At 42.6% G+C, this 19,581-nt stretch overlaps 1 protein-coding gene across 1 annotated transcript in view; it reads right to left on the bottom strand.

Annotated features, from left to right (window-relative positions):
• CRYZ (crystallin zeta) overlaps positions 1–19,581 on the bottom strand; it is a 233,433-nt gene that overhangs the window by 170,018 nt on the left and 43,834 nt on the right. The window contains exons 2-3 of the mRNA XM_044085797.1: positions 16,051–16,168; positions 3,156–3,308 (exon numbers count right to left, since the gene is read on the bottom strand). Coding sequence (XP_043941732.1) covers positions 3,156–3,308; positions 16,051–16,161 — 264 coding nt within the window. The 5' untranslated portion in view covers positions 16,162–16,168. The remainder of the gene's footprint in view (positions 1–3,155; positions 3,309–16,050; positions 16,169–19,581) is intronic.

Raw genomic sequence — 19,581 nt, 5'->3', positions numbered from 1 at the left:
TAAAGATCATCATACCCACTGCATTACGATCAAATCCAGTCATGTCAAAGTTTCATCGTAAGTGTATATTGTGACACAAACTGAGTGGACAGCAAAACACAAATCTTTGTTAGATGACTGTTACCCAAAATGAAATGAACTTGCTTATATTCCGGCTGTATAATGTGGGGGTAAAGATCATCATACCCACTGCATTACGATCAGTGTTAGAAGAACTATTAAAGTTATCTAGGATTAGTGAAAATGAAGACACTGGCTAGAAAAACTAGAATAGCCAAAAACTGTTTAAAAACTAGAATAGCTGACAATGAACAGTACTGTCAGCAAGATGTCCATAATGAGAAAGAACATACACCACTGCATCTATGGGAATGGCCTACATACTGAAGGAGCAACTCCATGTTGATTTTGCAAAGCCACTTATGGGGACAATATTTTTGGTGTTTGCTGACACATGTTCCAAATGGCCAGTGGTCTTTATCATGAGGGCTAACACTTCTGGACAAACTACTTGTGCACTAAGTCACCTTTTCACGGAAATGGTGTGCGACAGCAACTAGTAAATGATAATGGCCCTCAATTTACAGAAGCTGCCTTCCAGACATAGCTTTCAATATACAATGTCTGCCCTCTGGCAGACACAGCAGCTAATGGGCTTTCTGAGAGGTTTACACAAAGCCTTAAATGGGCAGTTTAAGCCATGAAAAATGACACGTTTACATAGCATCAAAAAACAACAAATTTCTTGTTCTAATACTGAAATGCTGTTCATGCAATAACTAAGCAGCCCTCTGCCATGTTGTTCATGCAATGTCCTCCTCATTCAAGACAAGACTTGCTGTTGCCAAACCTTCATCAGACTGCCCAAGACTGACAAGTCAAACAAGGCCAAAGGACAATATAAAAGGCTACATGCAGTTTTACAACTGGACTAAGATTTCTTACCTGGGGATACAGAGAAGACTGTAAATGGTTCTATCTAAAATTAAGTAACACACACAGTACCCATGTCCTACAAAACTGTTCTCTGGCATTATTTGCCATCCCCAAATCAAATGAACAGAGGAGGACATCCAGACTAAGCAGAGTTGGGGGTAACCTACTTTTGCCTATTTTTTCTGTTCCTGCTCCTCAGCCATAATCACTACTGTCAGAAACTGATGTGCAGAGTTCATGTAATACACCTCCCCATGTCTTCAGTCCAGTATCACAGCCATAAATCTAGAAAATATACCTGGTGAGGAGATCTACTACCCAACAGGCATTTGTAAGTGATCCACAGAGAGTGAGACTTTAAATTAATAATAAAAATGTAAACAAACAAAAAGTAAGTGCTTACATATTTTTTGAGGGGGGGTGTACACTGCTAACAGAAGTATGCATACATGCACACCTGCAATCTATTGTAAATGCCTATGTCAGACTGATGTACTGTGATACTGATTAGTAACACTTTAAACTACTCCTTTTGACAATGAGAGTAAAACAATACCAGTAAAGAATACTGCAAAGTAGTACAACATATCCTGCTTACTCCATGCATGCCTGTTTTTATGTTTTTGTTAGTTTGTTCAAACCAATAAAGACACTATAAATACTATATTATAATAACTGTAAATACTACATCAGAATAAAAGGCAGAGACAACACCTCAAGTAAAGCTGTTTTATTATACATACTAGAAGTACATATTAGAATGAAGAATTAGTACATCACATTCAACAGCATTTAGGAATGTTATATAGTTCAGACACACTGTGATCATTTCCATACGGTTCGTATTTCCCATGCTTAATACAATATCAAATCTATGCAATTAGTTATTGATTACTTATGGAGTTTTTTATATATTTGTTAACTAGTAATACAGTAAGATTACTCATACACAAGTGTCTCTCTTCAGGGTAACTCAAGAGCATTGCCTGGTTAAGTGACTTGCTTAGCATGCAGTGAAAAGAAAAAATTGTTGAGGTTGTGACATAGCACAACAGGAGTGAGTTAGACATTAGAAGTCTAGGAATACACTACAGGCTATTGTTAACTTAGAGAAACTTAGGTGACAGAGGAGTCACTTACATACTTGCAGGATGCTTTTTACTAGGAAGGAAAACAGTAACGGGGTAACTGAATTAAGAAGAGGTATTTATAAGCTAAAAACAAGGAACCCTATGTTACTCATAACATCCTCCCAGCTTAGATAAAGTCCTCATTGCATTTAGCTTCCTTTAAAAATAAGAAAGAGTCGAGTGACAATGTCTTTTACTTGTTCTAGCAATGGACAGCAACAAAAGATGAGTGAACCAGCACGCAGCCAAATCCAGTGATACACCAGCTGAGTCCAACACGAAAAAATAAATCACAGGAAACCAGGGCAGAGTGAGCTGAAATCCTTTAATAATTCCAAACAATTTTCCAGGTACACAGAGTGAACTAAAATCCTTTAATGATTCCAAGCAATTTCCAGATACGCTTATGCCCTGGTTTCCATTAATTTCTTTTTCGTCCTAGTAACAGACTGCCTCATGACCTAAGGCAACAACCACCCTTATTTTTAAAATTGAGAAACAACAGCCTGAAGTGTTATCCTATAAGTAATACCGGTTGTATACTCTAATCACTTTCCTGAAACTTGATGGTAAAACTAAATTAAATGCATATTTATGCTATTATTATAGTTTCTACACTATGATGTCTGTATGCCTGCATTTACTATGCACTTGTCACTCAACTGTACAAAGTAACTTTGTAAACCAGTAAGAAAACTCATTAAACAAATTAAACATACACATGTATCTCTGTATTTAACATATAAATATATATATTATTTAATAAAACAAACATAACTAAATAATAAAGTAACCACTGTGAAAATCAATTTCACAACAAACTCTCTCTAAAATACTGTTAAAAATAACTGAGCAACACATAAAATCATTTATTCATTCCCAGGTACCCCCTTTGTACTATTCAGTGTCATGAGGGAACTGAAGCCTGTCCTGGCACTCAGTGGTCACAGAGAAGATATTTTGGATGGGATGCCTGTGTGTCACATATAACCAGCACACAAAGCTCTAGATCAAGGGATTCAGATGTATGTACAAGTAATATAAATATAGTAAGTGATTCCGCATGCAATAAAACATATCCCGTATTACCTTGAAATTTGTTACTTGCTGCCCCACATCTTCTATAATTCCTGCAATATCGGTACCTGGGGTATAAGGCAGAGTTGGCTTTCTTGAATAAGTTCCAGCACGAATGTAGGTTTCTACTGGATTCACACCACATGCATGAACTTTGATAAGAACCTAAAAAGGAAAGCAAAATAAAAAAAAACAAAGAATGCATTTAAATAAATATTTTTTGCTAAGGTTTCCAAAGACTAAAATGTATACTAAAACTGTGTGCCTCCTGTACAAATCAGACAAAAATATCAACAAACTACTTTGACATCAAGCAGATAAAGAATGCATTACATAAATATTTTTTGATAAGATTTACAAAGATTAAAATGCACACTAAAATTGTGTCCCTCCTGTACAAATCAGACAAAAATATCAACAAACTGCTTTGACAACAAGCAGGATCTCAACAAATATTCCTCCAGTTTCAACTTCCTGCATTTCAAACAACGACCAGTGTGTGTAGCATTTTCAGGCTACCAAACTGTTCATTCATTCATTCATTCTGATATTCATGATACTTGTGTAAAACTCCACCTGGAATAATGTTCAGCTCAGAATCACATGAAGCCATCTAATTTAAGAATATTAAATCTCTCTGATGAACCAGATGCAATAAATACTGAAGCATTCAAAAAAATTAAGCAATAGAATGAGAGAGACTAGAGTTGAAAAATCAAAATATGTGGAAACAGAAAGATTAAAATGGATCCCAAACAACTTGTTAAATTCACTGACTCTAACCAAAAGTGCCCTTTCCCAAAGTTGAAGAAACAAATAAAAAGGGATTCACAACCTACCCATTGCATAAAGAAATCAAGGTTGTTATCAATACTGACGAAAAGGGTAACTTTCAATTCCCTGTACAGTTTGAGGAGTGAAGACAGATTATATCGAGCACAAAAAGGGAAATTAGCTAGGCTTAAAATGGCCTGCAAGGGCAGCTACCGTAGTACTTCCCTATGAGCATTTACACACACACACACACACACACACACACACACACACACACACACACACACACACACACATATAGCTACCGTAGTACTTACCTATGAGCATTTATACACAGACACACACACACACACACACATTATATATAGCTACTGTAGTACTTACCTATAAGCATTTATACACACACACACACACATTATATATAGCTACCGTAGTACTTACCTATGAGTATTTATACACACACACACATTATATATATATATATATATATATATATATATATATACATATATATATATATATATATATATATATATGGGTCTACTTCATATGATCAAAATTTCATTTGACTGAGACCATATAACCTAAAGTTCATAATACTGAAAACTCAATTGACTAAAACTCATAACACTGACACCTTACAGTGCTAAATTTCAACATAGTGGCAGTGTAGTGTACAGAAGGTAAGTAAAAGGTATATGCCCTTTTCCCCACTGTAGTGCGATCCTGGAGTTAGCATATACAGTGGGGGGTTGTGGGGGGGCACAGCTCCCCACACTGGGGGCTGTGGGGGCCATAGGCCCCCCACATAGTTTGGGTATATATTGTGTTCTGGAAAGAGTAATTTATTTAACTTGTAAGTATCCATGTCAATGATTTAAAATAGGTGGGGTGCTACACCCCCCCAACTATATATATACATACTAACTCCAGGATCGCACTACAGTGGGGAAAAGGGCATATACCTTTTATTTACCTTATACACACTGCCACTACTATGTTGAAAGTTAGCATTTACCATCTAGGCTTAGATCCAAAAAATTCACTTGTGGGCCAAGCTGCATACCCTCAAAGCTTAAGCCCATAGTATTAGCTTGTAAGTCATTAACAAACCCAATGGCCTCTGTCTGGCTTCCTTGACATAAAAAAATAAGATCAATAAATGTAAATAGATATAAAATGTATATAATAAATAGATGTAATGGTGCCCCTCTACTCTTCCCTCATCAGACCCATTATTGAGTACAATGCACCAATTGGAATGTACCTGGCTAGACATCTCCAGCAGCTGGAGAGACCACAGAGGTACCTAACCAAGAGGATTACTGGCCTCAAACAGTTGCCCTATGCAGCACGATTGAAAAAGCTAAAACTGTTCTCTGTTGCATACTGCCTTCTCAGAGGCGATCTCTGTCTAACGTACAGAGCCATGTCCAACCCAGAATTGTTGAACATGCTCCATCTTAGCAAAACCAAATCTACTCAAGCTGCATGCTCTAGGGATATAAACCTCAACGCAACAATGAATAGAACATGCTGAAGGGATAGATTCCCTTCGCAGAGACTTCCTTACTATGGAACAGGGTCCCGATCTACATAAGACAGAGCCCCTCACTATCACTCTTCAAGAGGAACCTTGATGAGTGGATGGGTAACAGAAAGTTCACACCGGGGATCACACCAACAGCACTACTAGATAGGGACCAAGGGTACTAGCTGCTAGTACAAGGGTCTAGGGAACTACTAAAGGGGAGGTGAATACCGCACAACGTGACTGGGCTAATATATGCCTTCGGGCAGATAGCCCAGTACCAACCTATGAACCTATAATAAATCTAAAATATAAAATAACTTTAGATTTGAAAAAAATCATGTCTGTAAATAAAATCATCTTCAAGTTTAGCCATGACTAAATTTGCATAGATGGGGGTGAAAGGCGCCCCCATGGCAGTGCCCTGTAACTACTGGAAAATGTCTCCATTGAACATGCAAAAATTGTTTTTTAAACAAAACATAGCTAAATCTATCAAAAAATGAGACATAAGAGAGTCTCCCCAAAAATGGAACAAGGCCTGGATTCCTATTTCATGCTTAATATTAGGGTCTACTTCATATGATATCCAAACAGAGCCAAAAGATATCCATATTCCAAACTTTACCCTTTATTATGTTCAAAAAGTCCTGGCTGTCCCTGATATAGGAGGCTGTACTCATAACATATTTCTTAAGATGTTCCTGTAACAACACACTTATATTCTTCAAAAAGTACCTCTGTGCAGATACTATAGGTCGGCCACTAAGGTTAGTTAAACCTTTGTGTGTTTTAGGTAAGCAGTAAAAAACTGCCATAGAGCAGTTTTCCACTCCAAACTTCTTTTCCACATCCTTAGAGGTGAAATACCTCAGCCTTAAACCTTTGTCTAACAAAAGTTGGTACTGCTCAATAGCTTCAAAGTAATCAGAAACATCACATTTTCTATAAATTTCCACATTATTCAAATGTTTATAAACACATCTATAAGTATTGTGTGAAGTGCATGATTACTATCTGGTTGCCCTTGTCAGATGGTTTAACCACCCATCTTCTATTACTACCAAATTCCAATAGGGCTAGCCATTGCTGCTTAGTTAAATTAAAATAAGAAGTTATGTACTCACCATAACGTTCCATCTGAGTAGGTAAACTTCATTTGTCAGCAACCTATGGGTTATCGGATCCATATCGGATCCAAGCCGGCAGTTTCCAACAGCTGAGATCTGAGCTCCAAGCTCCTCCCCCTACCCATAATCCCCTGCCATCCCTTACTGACCTCAGATCGAGTTTGCCTAAAAGCAACACCTGCAATATCATAGAAGAGGAGACCTCTATAGGTTAACCTGGATACAATCTGTCATGACACAGGAATACCATGAACATCCAAGTAGGTCAGGGGGATGGAGGGAGGGAGGGACGGTTGCTGACAAATGAAGTTTACCTACTCAGATGGAACGTTATGGTGAGTACATAACTTCTTAATCTGAAGTAGTTAACTTCATTTGTGCATCAACCTATGGGACAGAGTCCCCAGCTACCTGAATCTTGGGAGGTCCTCATCAAAGGATGTTCCGGAGCACTGCGGAGACAAAGGATGCTCTCCCTCTGGAGACAAAACCCAAGTTATAGTGGTTTATAAAGGTATGAGATGAAGCCCACGTGGCTGCTGAGCAAATGTCATCCAAAGATACTCTAGAACGAAAAGCAGCAGAGGTCAAAATAGACCGAGTAGAATGGGCATGGACTCCCTGAGGTATAGGCCGGCCAGAACTCTCATAAGCCAGAAGAATACACTGGGAAATCCACTTGGACAATATGACTTTCGAAACAGGTTTCCCCAGACTAGGTTTAGCAAAGGATACAAACAGCTGGTCTGATTCCCTATGACCAGCTGTCCTGTGTAAATAGAATCGTAGTTGTCTGTGTACATCTAAGGAATGCAATTTGTACTCACCCTTATTCTGATAATTGGGAAAGAAGACTGGTAAGTTAATAGACTGGTTGATGTTAGATTTGGACGCAATTTTGGGCAGAAAGGAGGGATTGGTCCTGAGGGATACTCTATCTTTGTGGAAAGTCAAGTACGGTGGCTTGGCGCAAAGGGCTTGAAGTTCCGAAACCCTTCTTGCCGAAGTAATGGCAACAAGAAAAGCTGTTTTCCAAGATAAGAATTTGAGATCCACCGAAGCTGCAGGCTCAAAGGGAGAAGTCAGTTCAAGTTGCTGTTTTTTTATTTCTTCATTCATCTAATTGTGGATTAATAAAGGTTTTGTGAGGTTACCTGTTATGTTACCTTAGTGCCTTTTTGTTTACTAGTTGTTTTACACTCCGAGTTCCTTCAGAAGTTGTTAAAGCCTGGAGTACCAGCGCTAAATCCCAAGGAGGGACTACATCCTTCACCGGGGGTCTTAGTAAGAAGGTGCCTTTTAAGAAGGCCTTGCACAATCTGGACGAGGTCAAAGGACCCAAATCACATCCAACATGGTAATGAGAGATAGCTGCCAATTGTACTTTGACTGTGGAGGAGCTAGCACCTTGGTCAAATAACCCTGATAGAAAGTCTAATATTGCTGGCAACGGAGCTGTAAAGGGGTCTAAGTTCTTGTGCTCCACCCAGATAGAAAAACGTTTCCATTTGCTATTATAAACCCTTCTAGTAGACGGCTTGTGAGCAGCTACTAGAATGGCTTTGACTGGGGAAGAGATACCGGGAGTCCTAGCTAACAGTGGAACTGGATCAACCAAGCCGTGAGCTTGAGGTTGTTCAGGTTTGGGGCCGGCAGGCCCAATGGGTGAGAAATCAGATCCAGAATGGGATCTAGAATCCAGGGAGGATTCACCAGATGAGACCATAGATATGGGAACCACGCCTGACGAGGCCAGAATGGGGCTATGAGGATTATTCTACTCCCCAACCGTCTGGCTTTCTGCAGAAACTTCAGCATAAGGGGAAGTGGAGGGTAAGCATAAAGTAGACCGGGTGGCCAAATATGCACCAGAGCGTCTCTTGGAGATTCCCCGGGTGGGGGAATTAGAGCGAAGTAGTCGTTGCACTTTGTGTTTGAGGGAGAAGCGAAAAGATCGCAACAAGGTTGACCCCATTTGGAGAAAATCTGCTTCGCTACTTTGAGATTCAGAGACCACTCGTACGGCGAGAGGATGGTGCGACTCAATCTGTCCGCTATGATGTTGGACCGTCCCGGAATGTGCGTTGCTATGAGAAAACGGTTGGTGGAAATCGCCCATTCCCACACTCTCATGGCCTCTCGACAAAGTGGACAGGACCTGGTTCCCCTTGTTTGTTGATATACCAGACGACCGACATGTTGTCCATCTGGATCGCAATTGTCCCGATGAGAAGAAGGCTCTGAAGTGCTTGCAACACTAACAGCACCGCCCTCATCTCTAGGACATTGATATGCAGTGAGGTCTCCACATGGTTCCACGTGCCTTGGACGGTCCTGCCCAAACAATGCCCCCCCCACCCGAGGCGAGAGGCGTCCGTGGTCACCGTGGTTAAGGGTGGGGACATAGAAAAGGAGCGCCCCTTCTGGAGGTCCAGAGATTGGAGCCACCACAAGAGGGCTCTCCTGCAAACCCTGCTGAGAGGAACAGGATGGCTCAGGGGGTAATGAAGGAAGGACCACTGGACTTGGAGGGTCCATTGCAGGATTCTCATATTTAGGCGCGCCATGGGCAAAAGGTTGATGGTTGCCGCCATTGAGCCGAAGGCCCTCAGGACCAATTCCGCTGAAGGGGCTGGGCAATGAAGAATGGCCTGCACATGAAGTTTTAAAGACTGCAGCCGGTCTGGAGTCAAGAAGGTTATAAGCTGATTTGTGTTCAACCTGGCTCCGATGAAATCTATGACCTGAGTCGGAAGAAGGGAAGATTTTCCCACACTGATCATGATCCCCAGCCGGGGAGCTAGGTAAAGAAAATAATTCCTGGCCGTGCAGAGTAGATGCCTTGTGGGGACGGTCAGGAGGCAGTCGTCCAGGTATGGAAAGACCTGAATTCCCTGGAGTCTCAGGTGGGCCGCTACCACAGTTAACACCTTGGTGAACACCCTGGGGGCTGTGGTGAGACCAAAGGGGAGGACCCTGAATTGATAATGGCTAGCTCCTAGCCTGAAGCGGAGAAACCTCCTGGACCATCTGTCCATCAAGATGTGGTAGTACATGTCCTTGAGGTCTATGGAGCACATCCAGTCATTCTCCTGCAAGAGGGGGAGAATGGACTGAAGGGTGACCATCCGGAACTTTTCTTTGTTTACCGCCAGGTTCAAGAGAGAAAGGTTGAGGATTGGTCTTAAGTCCCCCGTCTTTTTTGGCACCAAGAAGAACCTGGAGTAAAAGCCTGATCCGTACTGGTCTAGGGGGACGTGCTGGATCTCTCCCTTTTCTAGCAGCCGCTGAATTTCCGGGGCTGCGGTCTCCCTCTGATCGGGTGGGACATCGGGGAAGGATCTGGATCTGAGAGGGGGATGGAGAAACGGAATCTCGTAGCCTCTGGATATAATCCGAAGCACCCAGCGGTCTGTTGTGATGAACTCCCAAGCTGCTTTGAGAAATGCCCCCTGACTGCCTCCAGAGTGGAGCAGTCGGGTAACCCCTCAGGGTTGCTGTGTGGGCCAATCAGAGAAAGGTTCTCTGGACCCAAAGTTTTTCGGGCCCCCTCTACCTCTAGGGCGGCTTCCACTCTGTCCTCCTCTGCCCCTGAAGGACGGGGGGTCCTGAGCGAAACGGGACTGTGAGACTTCCGGAACCACATCTTCTTCTGTCTCTTTTGGTTCTTGGAGAAGGACCTCTGGGGAGCAGAGAAGCGGACTCCGATGGCAGACAGTGTCTTCCCGTCTTTCTCGCTCTGGACTAAGGTGTCGTGTACGGTCTTGCCAAAGAGGGCAGAACCATCAAACAGGGTGTTAGCGAATGACGCCTTAAAGGGTTCCGTGAAATCACAGTGGCGGAGCCACGCCTGTCGCCTTAGGACGACGCCCGCTCTGCTAGCTCTAGCGGCTCCCTCCGTAGCATGGGATAGTAGCCGCATAGAGGTATTGGAAATAGACCTGAGAGTGGCCATTCGGGTAGAGTAAACTTGTTTGTCCTCTGCCGACATGGACTCTGGGGGCGAACCAGCGTACTCTTTGATAAGGTCCCGCTGGAGTCGTAGGACGTGTGCCATATAGTTCAGCGACCTTACCGAGAAGGTGGCTGAAGCAAACACCTGCTTCCCCAAGCGGTCCATCGCCTGAGACTCCTTGTCAGGAGGGTGGACCGTGGGACTCTCCTGGGCTAGTTCCCTTTTAGTGGCAGCAGCCACCAACATGGTATCTACGGGGGTCCCCTTACCCCAATGTGACCTGTCCGAGGGGGGGGCTAAGAATTCTGTCCAGCCTCTTGGGAATGGGCTCCACAGTGTCCAGCTCCTTCCATGCCCTGATAGTGATCAGGTCTACCAGGGGGTCGGCTGGAGGGGACATCCAAGAATTAGATGGGCCTCCTTCAAACACCTCTAGAAACATGGACTCATCCGAGGTAGGCTTTGGGGCAGACCACCCCCACTAATCCTGAGCATCTCCATGATGTCTCCAAATGAGACGTCTTCAGGGGGTGATCTTGGGGAGCCTTCCCCTTCCTCCAAGTCCGTGTCCTCTGTCAAGGACTCAGGGGAGTCCAAGTGCCTCCTTTTGCACTTGCATTTGTGAGGGACTTCTTGGGGGGGGGGGCTGTCCGAGGAGGCCTCACCAACCACATCCTGTTCCAACAAAGGAACGATCTGGGATGTAAGAGCAGGCTGTCCCTGGGGCCAGGTGATGGAAGTCGGGCCCGTCTGAGAGGGAGTGCAGGGTGGGGCCGTAGCTAGGGCCAGGGGCCTGGAGTCCCTCGACAGAACCCTCTCCACCACGTTGAAGGCCGAAGGAGAGCTGCTCTCCCTAGGATCCGAGAGCAGACCCTCCCTCGGATTCTACGTGCGGATTGGAGCCGGCGCCGAGGTGCTCGGATCAGAGGGCCCAGTATGCTCCGACCTGGACGGAGCCGAAGGCATACTAACCGTCTCAGATCCAAAGCTCAGCTCTGAGAGCTCGGATCCGCAGAAAAGGGACCTGACAGACTCGAGGGTGCCATCGGCGCCGAAGCACTTGACTCTATCGGCGCCGACAGTCCCCCGGCTCCAACGCTAGTCGGCTCCGAAGACCCTGAACCCGGGAAGCGGGTCGGGGAAGGAGCAATCGGGACAAAACATGGGGTTGAGCTCCCCCCGGAGGGGGGGGGGGGGGGAGGCAGGAGCACTCCCATCTGCAGTTGGGCCTGGAGGAATCTTCGCATTATCTGGTCCAAGTCTGCATCAGTTAAACTTCTAGTGGACCTAGAGGAGGCCACCGAGGCGGGACGGGAGTGCCGCCTCGATGACCTCGAAGGAGACCGGGCCTCCTCCTCCTCCAGCCCCGGCGAGAAGCAGGGTGAACGGAGCCAAGAAGGAGAAGGCTCGGAGGTCTCGAGGGGAGAAGCCTCTTGGCTGGCTGGGCCGATGCAGAGGCTTCGGCCTGCCGCTTGTGATGCTTCTCCTTGCGCTTCTCACATCTAGCTTCCCTATCCTCTTGGCCCAAGGAGGGAGGTCGAGTCCCGGCCAAGGGAAGGAAAGTAGCCGAAGGCGGGGACCGGAGGACGGAGCCGAGTCCGGGGGCAGAAGTCCAGCCAGAATCAGCTTCAACCTCCGGTCCTTGAGAGCCCTGGGGTTGAACGCTGCACAAATAGCGCAGCCGGATGACAGGTGTTCAACCCCAAGGCATAAAACGCACCGAGTGTGGCCATCCGCTGGGGAGAGCTTATGGCCACACTCGGTACATTTAGAAAAAAATGTTTTGGGGGCCTCTGCCATAGTAAACTAAAAACACACTCACTAGGCCCCAAAACCACACACACCCTAATGCTCTCACGAAACAGGGGGGGGTAATACAAAAAGGGTACACTAACAATAAGTTTAACAAACTATCCTAAAACAAACACACACTCAAACAATGCACACACAACTTTAGCTATCCAAACAAAAAGAGAGGATTTTCTCACAGAATATATGCTCTAAGGCCCTGGAAGCTCGAGATCAAGCTGCTGGTGTAACAGCGGCAAACTAGATCTGAGGTCAGTAAGGGATGGCAGGGGATTATGGGTAGGGAGGAGGAGCTTGGAGCTCGGATCTCAGCTGTTGGAAACTGCCGGCTCGGATCCGATATGGATCCGATAACCCATAGGTTGATGCACAAATGAAGTTAACTACTTCAGATAATATGTTAGACTTATTCTCTGTACAGGACCAGTACATTTTTTCAACCTCAAAATTAAGAGTAGCAAAAAATCCTTGTTTTTTTAAGTTGTATTTGCTGAAAAGTATTGTACACCATCTGCAAATCATACCATAACAAACAACAAGATGCTAACTGATGTGTTCCATATTTATCCTGGTACTGAAAAACAACCTCATCCATTAGGTACTGATTTGTTCCAAGTCAAAGAAGCTACGTATCTTCTGTATAGATTATGATTTCTGCTTTCTTCAAATAATCAAACTGACAAATGCAACAACTGTAAGTGCGATACACCATTTGTTGTCAAAAATTAAACTATACAGAAGGAAGAATTCAAAATATTTGTGAGTAGGAATTTAAACATTTAACATCCAGTCTATACTATGTGTAGTCAAATTAAGTGGCGACAATTACTCAAACAGTGAAGAATGTCAAGTGATAGAGAAACATTAAAAAACTCAAAACTGTCCACTCACAATTCTGGAATAAAGAAATACCAGCTCAACCGTTAATATTCAAAAGGTTAAAAATCAAATTACCTACTTCAACAACATTATTAACATATAAAAATCATTAGAAATTAAAGAAAATGTTGAAAAAAAAATCAGAACAGAAAAATACCAGACTTATGATTAGAAAGAAGTTACAAATACAAATGCAATAGTAAAGTGCATGGCCTGATGCTGACATTTATGGTAAAGCAGCAGAACCAAGACAAATATATTGGCTCATCTACATGTTCATATGTAAGTACTAGGCTAGCTGCCCTTGCAGGCCATTTTAAACCTAGCCAGATTCCCTTTTTATGCTTGAATTAACCCATCCCATTTGGTTAGAGATTGGCCTTACCCATCCCATGGTTGATATTACCCCCTAATGGAAATAAATGGCATCACACCACAGATATTGAGGGGACCCACACATGGAATTAAGCATTTAGGAGCTGCCTCTGTCCATTAGTACTACAGGTGGCAGTCCTGATGTAAATCTTCTGTTTCCCATCCACAGATCCAAGTTGCACTTGAATATAGGAAGTGATGAGTTTTGTTTTACAAAGACGGGGATTATGTTCCAGAGCAGCTGTATCCTCTCTGAAACAAAGCTATCCCTCCAAATCATTCTGTTGATGTTGTAGAAGAGCTTTAGATCCCTGAGTATTTCTGATGCCATTTGACTTGCTAATGAGCAGTAAATTCATCAGTACTGGGGTGGAGAATGCCTTCTATACCAGACACAGGTCTCTCCTTAGCAGTCTGTAGGATATAGAGTATAGAGTATAGTGACAATGCTTTGAGTCACTCCATGCACAGCATGTTGTTTAGTCCTTGTATCCATTTAGTAAGATATCTCTGTGGAAGTTCCACATGTTGCAAGTGTCTGGATGGGTTAATACCAAAGGGGGCATTATACTCAATGACTGGTCTAAAGAGGACTCAGCAAAGGGATGCAAGGATATCCCTAGATCTACACAGAATTCCTTTGTTTATAAGCTGTGCAATACAGACAAACTTTCTTATGACCATAGACACATGTTGGTCGAAAGTTGGGTCACTGTCCACATAAGTTTCCAAATCTCAAACAACTGGATCACCTCTTAGGGGCAATTGTCCATGTAGTTCACTGAGGAAGATGACTTCCCAAAGGATACGATAATGCATCTTTGGCATTTAGTTACAATTAGCATTTAGATGCTGGAAAAGTAGAATAAATCACATACATACCATAAAACAAATATATCAAAGTCAACCTTGTAGGAAACAAATGCAACCTGAAGTGTCACAGCCAGTACTGCTGCAGGGAAATACATTGTGAAAACTGTCAGTCAAGAGTTGCAGACACAGACATCTGAAGTAACTGTCTCCAAGTAAAGTTTTATCACAGCAGGACCTATAAAGAGTCTAGATATAACAAATATACAGCCCACTGCCAGGGTAGTGGTAAAGCTCAGTGATAGTACTAGGGACTTCTGAGAACTAACCTTGTACTGAGAGACTCAAGCCATGGATCAATTACTGCTCAAACGACAGGCAAAGATCAGAGGCCATTGGCAAAAGATGAGACTGAAGGCCACCTAGACACAGAATTAGTGAGCAGTAATCTACAACTGGGTGAGGACATGGGTATATCAGGACTTGCCCATGGTTGGTGTGGTTTGAACCAGAGGGTGAAGACTGACCGATTACACAAAGCCGACTGTGGTTAAATCCTGATATACCCACATCCAGGAGAGGATTATTGCCATCATAAAATGACAATATTTAAGAAAGAAATTGCTTACTTTTCTTAAATAATGTCTTTGTATAAGGGTACTGAAGTGTTCTGCTGCATTTTTTCTTCTTTACTGACATACTAAGCATGCGTATGGGACTTGTGTGCTCACGCTTACAGTATATTAGTGGAACGCAGAAGAAGCAATGGAGAAAAGAGAATCTCCATTGTTTTTTTTTTTTTCTCTTGAGATTTTACGAGGGATAGTGCAGAAATTGGTGGAAAATCAGGTACATTTCTGTTTCTTTATTTTTGACAGTGGACTTAATTTTTCCTTCTATTTTGCTCTGTCCCTCAGCATATTCCAATAGAAAGTCCGGACGCTCAATGGTACTTCAGAGGCCAAACTTTTCTATCATTTTTATTTATTTATTTATTTATTTATTATTTGTTAACCAGGAAAGTCCGACTTGGAACGAAGCCAATTTTCAGCGGAGGCCCGGGGAGAAAGGCTCTACATATTATATGCTCGATTTACAATGGGTGCGTTGATTGGGCTGTCCAATCAGCATGCTTGTTTATGAATACAAATCTCTGTAGTCTGGAAGTTAGCACAGACAAAAAAGACTCTGATCTCCAAAAAAGCTGCTTACTGTATTCCTGGGTTTGATTCCCTCAACTTCGGTTTGTCTACAGTGTGAGTGAGTCATTTGAGGAAAAGGAATATTTGTGTCCAGTGCACTTATTCGGTTGACAAATAAACACATATAACTGCGTCTGCATGCACAAGATAATATGGTCATTCATTTCCACACTAAGCAAGTGTTACAGTGAATTAAACTGGAATTCAGTGCTCCATTTACACCTTCAGGCTAATTATCCTTCTCATCTTTATATGTTCTGAAGGGAATCCACATCTTCACCAAGCCCCCAACAACTTCAGTATACTTGTCAGGAAATCAGAACTCATTCTAGGTTGCCAATAATTTTCATATCTTCTGTTAAACAGTTTCTGCATAACTGCTGACTTGTTTCATGTGGTGTACTTATAAAATGTTTCTATAATTTGCATTACCGTTTCTAACCTGATTTTCACTTGGAGTGGGCACCGGAATATCAGACAAAAGTTTGAGAACACCTGGACCACCAAATTCAGAAACTCTAACTGCTCGCATCATCAGCTTCAGAGTTGCCATAACAAATCTAAACAAGGAAAAGAAACATATTTGTAGCAAGATTTCTAAGGTAATGTTAAATCATTACAGATACTCAATCAATACTAAATCACCAGTATAAGGTTTTGTGTATGATACAATTCTAAAGTAAATGCAGACTATTCTATGTTAAGGCTGTGGCTAATAAAATACAAAAAAAAAACCAAGCTAAAATGAACACTGTACACACACACACACACACACACACACACACACACACACACACACACACACACACACACACACACACACACCATAAAACCATTAAACATTCCTCTTAAATTGTTTCTCACAAGGAAATACTTCTCATTCTGAATTTTAAAAATTCTACGTTTTACGCAGTTTCAAACAAGTTTGTCACACATTCACTGTTAATATATATTTTTTAAAAATCCATAGTAAATACTTCTGAATAATATTGATTTATCAAAGGAACATTTTGAAAAGTGTGAAGTAACACATATTAAGTAAGTTGTGAGCTTCCCAGCTGAAGTTGTAAAACTGTTTCATGTTTTGCTTACTTGTTTCACATTATGAGAGGTAATGTTCCACATTTCAAAGATGGAAGGTTGAGAGCTCATGCACTCACCCAAGCACGCACACAAGCACACATATGCATGCATGCACACACTTTTGATAGGTTTATATAGTCAAATAGCAACTGTTCTATACATTATTCAAACAATGAATACTCATTTTGATGTGATATACTGATGCCAAACTGATGCCAGTTGGTTGGACTCTGTTAAAATGTAGACAACACAATGACAATGTGCTATGCAGACTCCCAACTGTAGAACATGTTGAATTCAACAGTAAGCAGATAGGCATTATAACAGCTTTTGCTGCTGGGTACTTATGTCCACAAAACAACCATAAATACCACAATACCTTTTTTCTGTCTTTCCTGGCTGCATCTTTTCCATAATCTTTGTCATTTAACTTAAATTTTGTTTAAGCCACCTGAAGCACAGGTTTCCTAGACTCCATCTCAATCAGCCACCACCATGATGAAAAATGAGTCACTGAGACTTTCCAAATTGAGTTAAGTTATCAAACATACTGATTTCAGACCAAAATCTGCAATAAAATAAATAAATACTGGAGGTACAGTCTTTGTCAAATAAACCAATAAAACATTTACTACCTTCTTTGAACACACCTGAATTTAACTGCCAGTTCCAGATTGACCTGTGAAGCATATATCTATGACCAGGGTTTCCAGTTTAAGCCTGAGGAAGGTGAGTGCACTTCATAGTAGTATTGGGAAATAGATTCACTTAAGTGGGAAATGCAAACTAAGTTAAAAACTGCTTTAATCTTGGAGAATTCTCCCTTCTCTACATTACATCAGTTTCAGAGTTATATCAGTAGCAGGGGTGTAGGAGAGCAAGGGGGCTTGCCCCTTCTAAAAAAGCTTTTAATATTTTTTTTCATGAATTGTACATCCATTTTCATTGTTGCAGGACTCGCAATATGGAGTCACAATCTCCAAATAAAGCACTTTATTATTAATGGAGTAAAGTCATTCTATAATGAACTGTACAGTCTTATAAAGTAGCACAAAAACTGATTTTTGTACAAGCTGCAGATGTCCATAAAAATCTCTGGCACAACAGGAATACCTTTTGTGCAAGTTACTCAATTCTTTACTTCCAATGAACATTATACCTGATACATTAAGTAAATTCAAGAGAGATGTACAAAAACAATGGGCCAGATTCAGGAAGGCTTACACGGAGTTCAAGAGTAGTGTAAGCCTCCGTGTAAGCCTCCCGATTCAGGTACAGCCCAAACCTCCGTGTAAGAGACAGCTAACACGTCTCTTACACGGACTGGGCGTGGAAATGCTCAATACCTCATTTGCAGCTCCAAGATATGCAAATGAGGTATTTGAGTGATCCACGAAGCAGAAACCAGTCCGTGTAACGGACGTAGTTGCAGAAATGTACTCAGCTGACAACTGAGTACATTTCTGCAAAATCAAAACGGAGCTATGTCAGCTCCAAATAAAGGGTGCATATGTAACATTACATGCCAATGGCCAAATATGTGGCCATTGGCATGAAAAAGTGTTGCAAAAATAAGTTATTTAACTTTTTTTTTTCACGGGATTTTGTGTTTAACTGCAGCGCACACCAAGCAAACGGGTGCGCTACCTAAAACTGAAAACCGAAGCTTATAAGCCCACAATTGTGGGATTTATGTATTACATGGAATGTCAATGGAGGGACTTGCAGACTAAAACAATATGGCCTCCGCTTAGTGGTTGTCAAGGGGGAAGCTCCGTAAGATATGTAACTAAGCATTACTAGGCAATCCTATGTAAATGAGGGTTACAATACTGAATCACACTGCCACATAGGTAATGAGCACTTTCTGAGTAGTGTAAGAGTTAGAGAAGGGGGAGGAACAGAGTAAGATGTAGGTGACATCATGGAGGAGAAGGATAGAAAGAAATGTACCAGATTGGAGGGCAATGTAAGGTAACAGATGACAGACAGACATCAGGGAGGGAGGTGTGTCCCAACAGAACACTAGGAAAGTCAAGAAATTGAGGGTATACGCCATCCCTACACTCAAAGTTTCTTGATATACGCATGCGCTGCAGCGCTGTAAGGCAGGTTCAACATGTGGGAGCGTGTTGCAAACTGTTTACAACGGTTTGCGCTGGCGCACGTGTAAGGCAGTGTGCTGCTTTAGCATGAATCAGCCTAGCTAACACCGTGTAAGGATGTGTGCGCGTGTAACACTGTGTAGGGATGTGTGCTGCTTAAGTGACTGTGAGCGTGTTTAAGCTGGTGTGCACATTGCTCCCCTCAGGAAACAGAGAGGAAACAGGAAACAACCAAAATACAGGGAAACTGCCAGGAATACTGCTGGAGTTAATTGGTGGAAACAATTACAAGCAGGCAATTACACAGGCAGACTAGAAGCCCAGCCCAGCACTTAAAACACAACAAAGAGCAGTGAAGGCTGTTTCTCACAAGAGATACTGCCAGAAACTAAGCTATCAGAATTGAAAACTGAAATAAAGCTGAACTCAGAGCAGAAATGCTAGGGGCTGCCATGGCTATTATAATCAGGCATAGGCGAATTGCTGAGGGTGGTGACAATGCAGATGCTGACAGACAACCCAGAGTGAGGAGAAGGAGAAGAGTATACAGGCCCAGGGTCACCTACCATGGGTTACATGAGCTGGAGATAGTAGAGCTATAGAGTGGACAGAGAGCTCCTGCAGCAGATTGTTGAGCTGTGCAGGCCACACCTCACACACAGAACCAACAGAGGGGAACCCATCCCAGTGGAAACCAAGGTATGTGTTGGCCTAAGAATACTAGCAACAGGTACCTTCCAGAGACCAACTGGTGATATGATGGGGATATCACAGGCATCAGCCTC

This window comes from Protopterus annectens, chromosome 10.part0 (genome assembly GCF_019279795.1).
Source record: "Protopterus annectens isolate FY-2018-M chromosome 10.part0, PAN1.0, whole genome shotgun sequence".
Lineage (NCBI taxonomy): Eukaryota > Metazoa > Chordata > Ceratodontiformes > Protopteridae > Protopterus > Protopterus annectens.
Note: the sequence above shows the minus strand (reverse complement) of the source record. Positions and strands in the feature narration are given on the sequence as shown.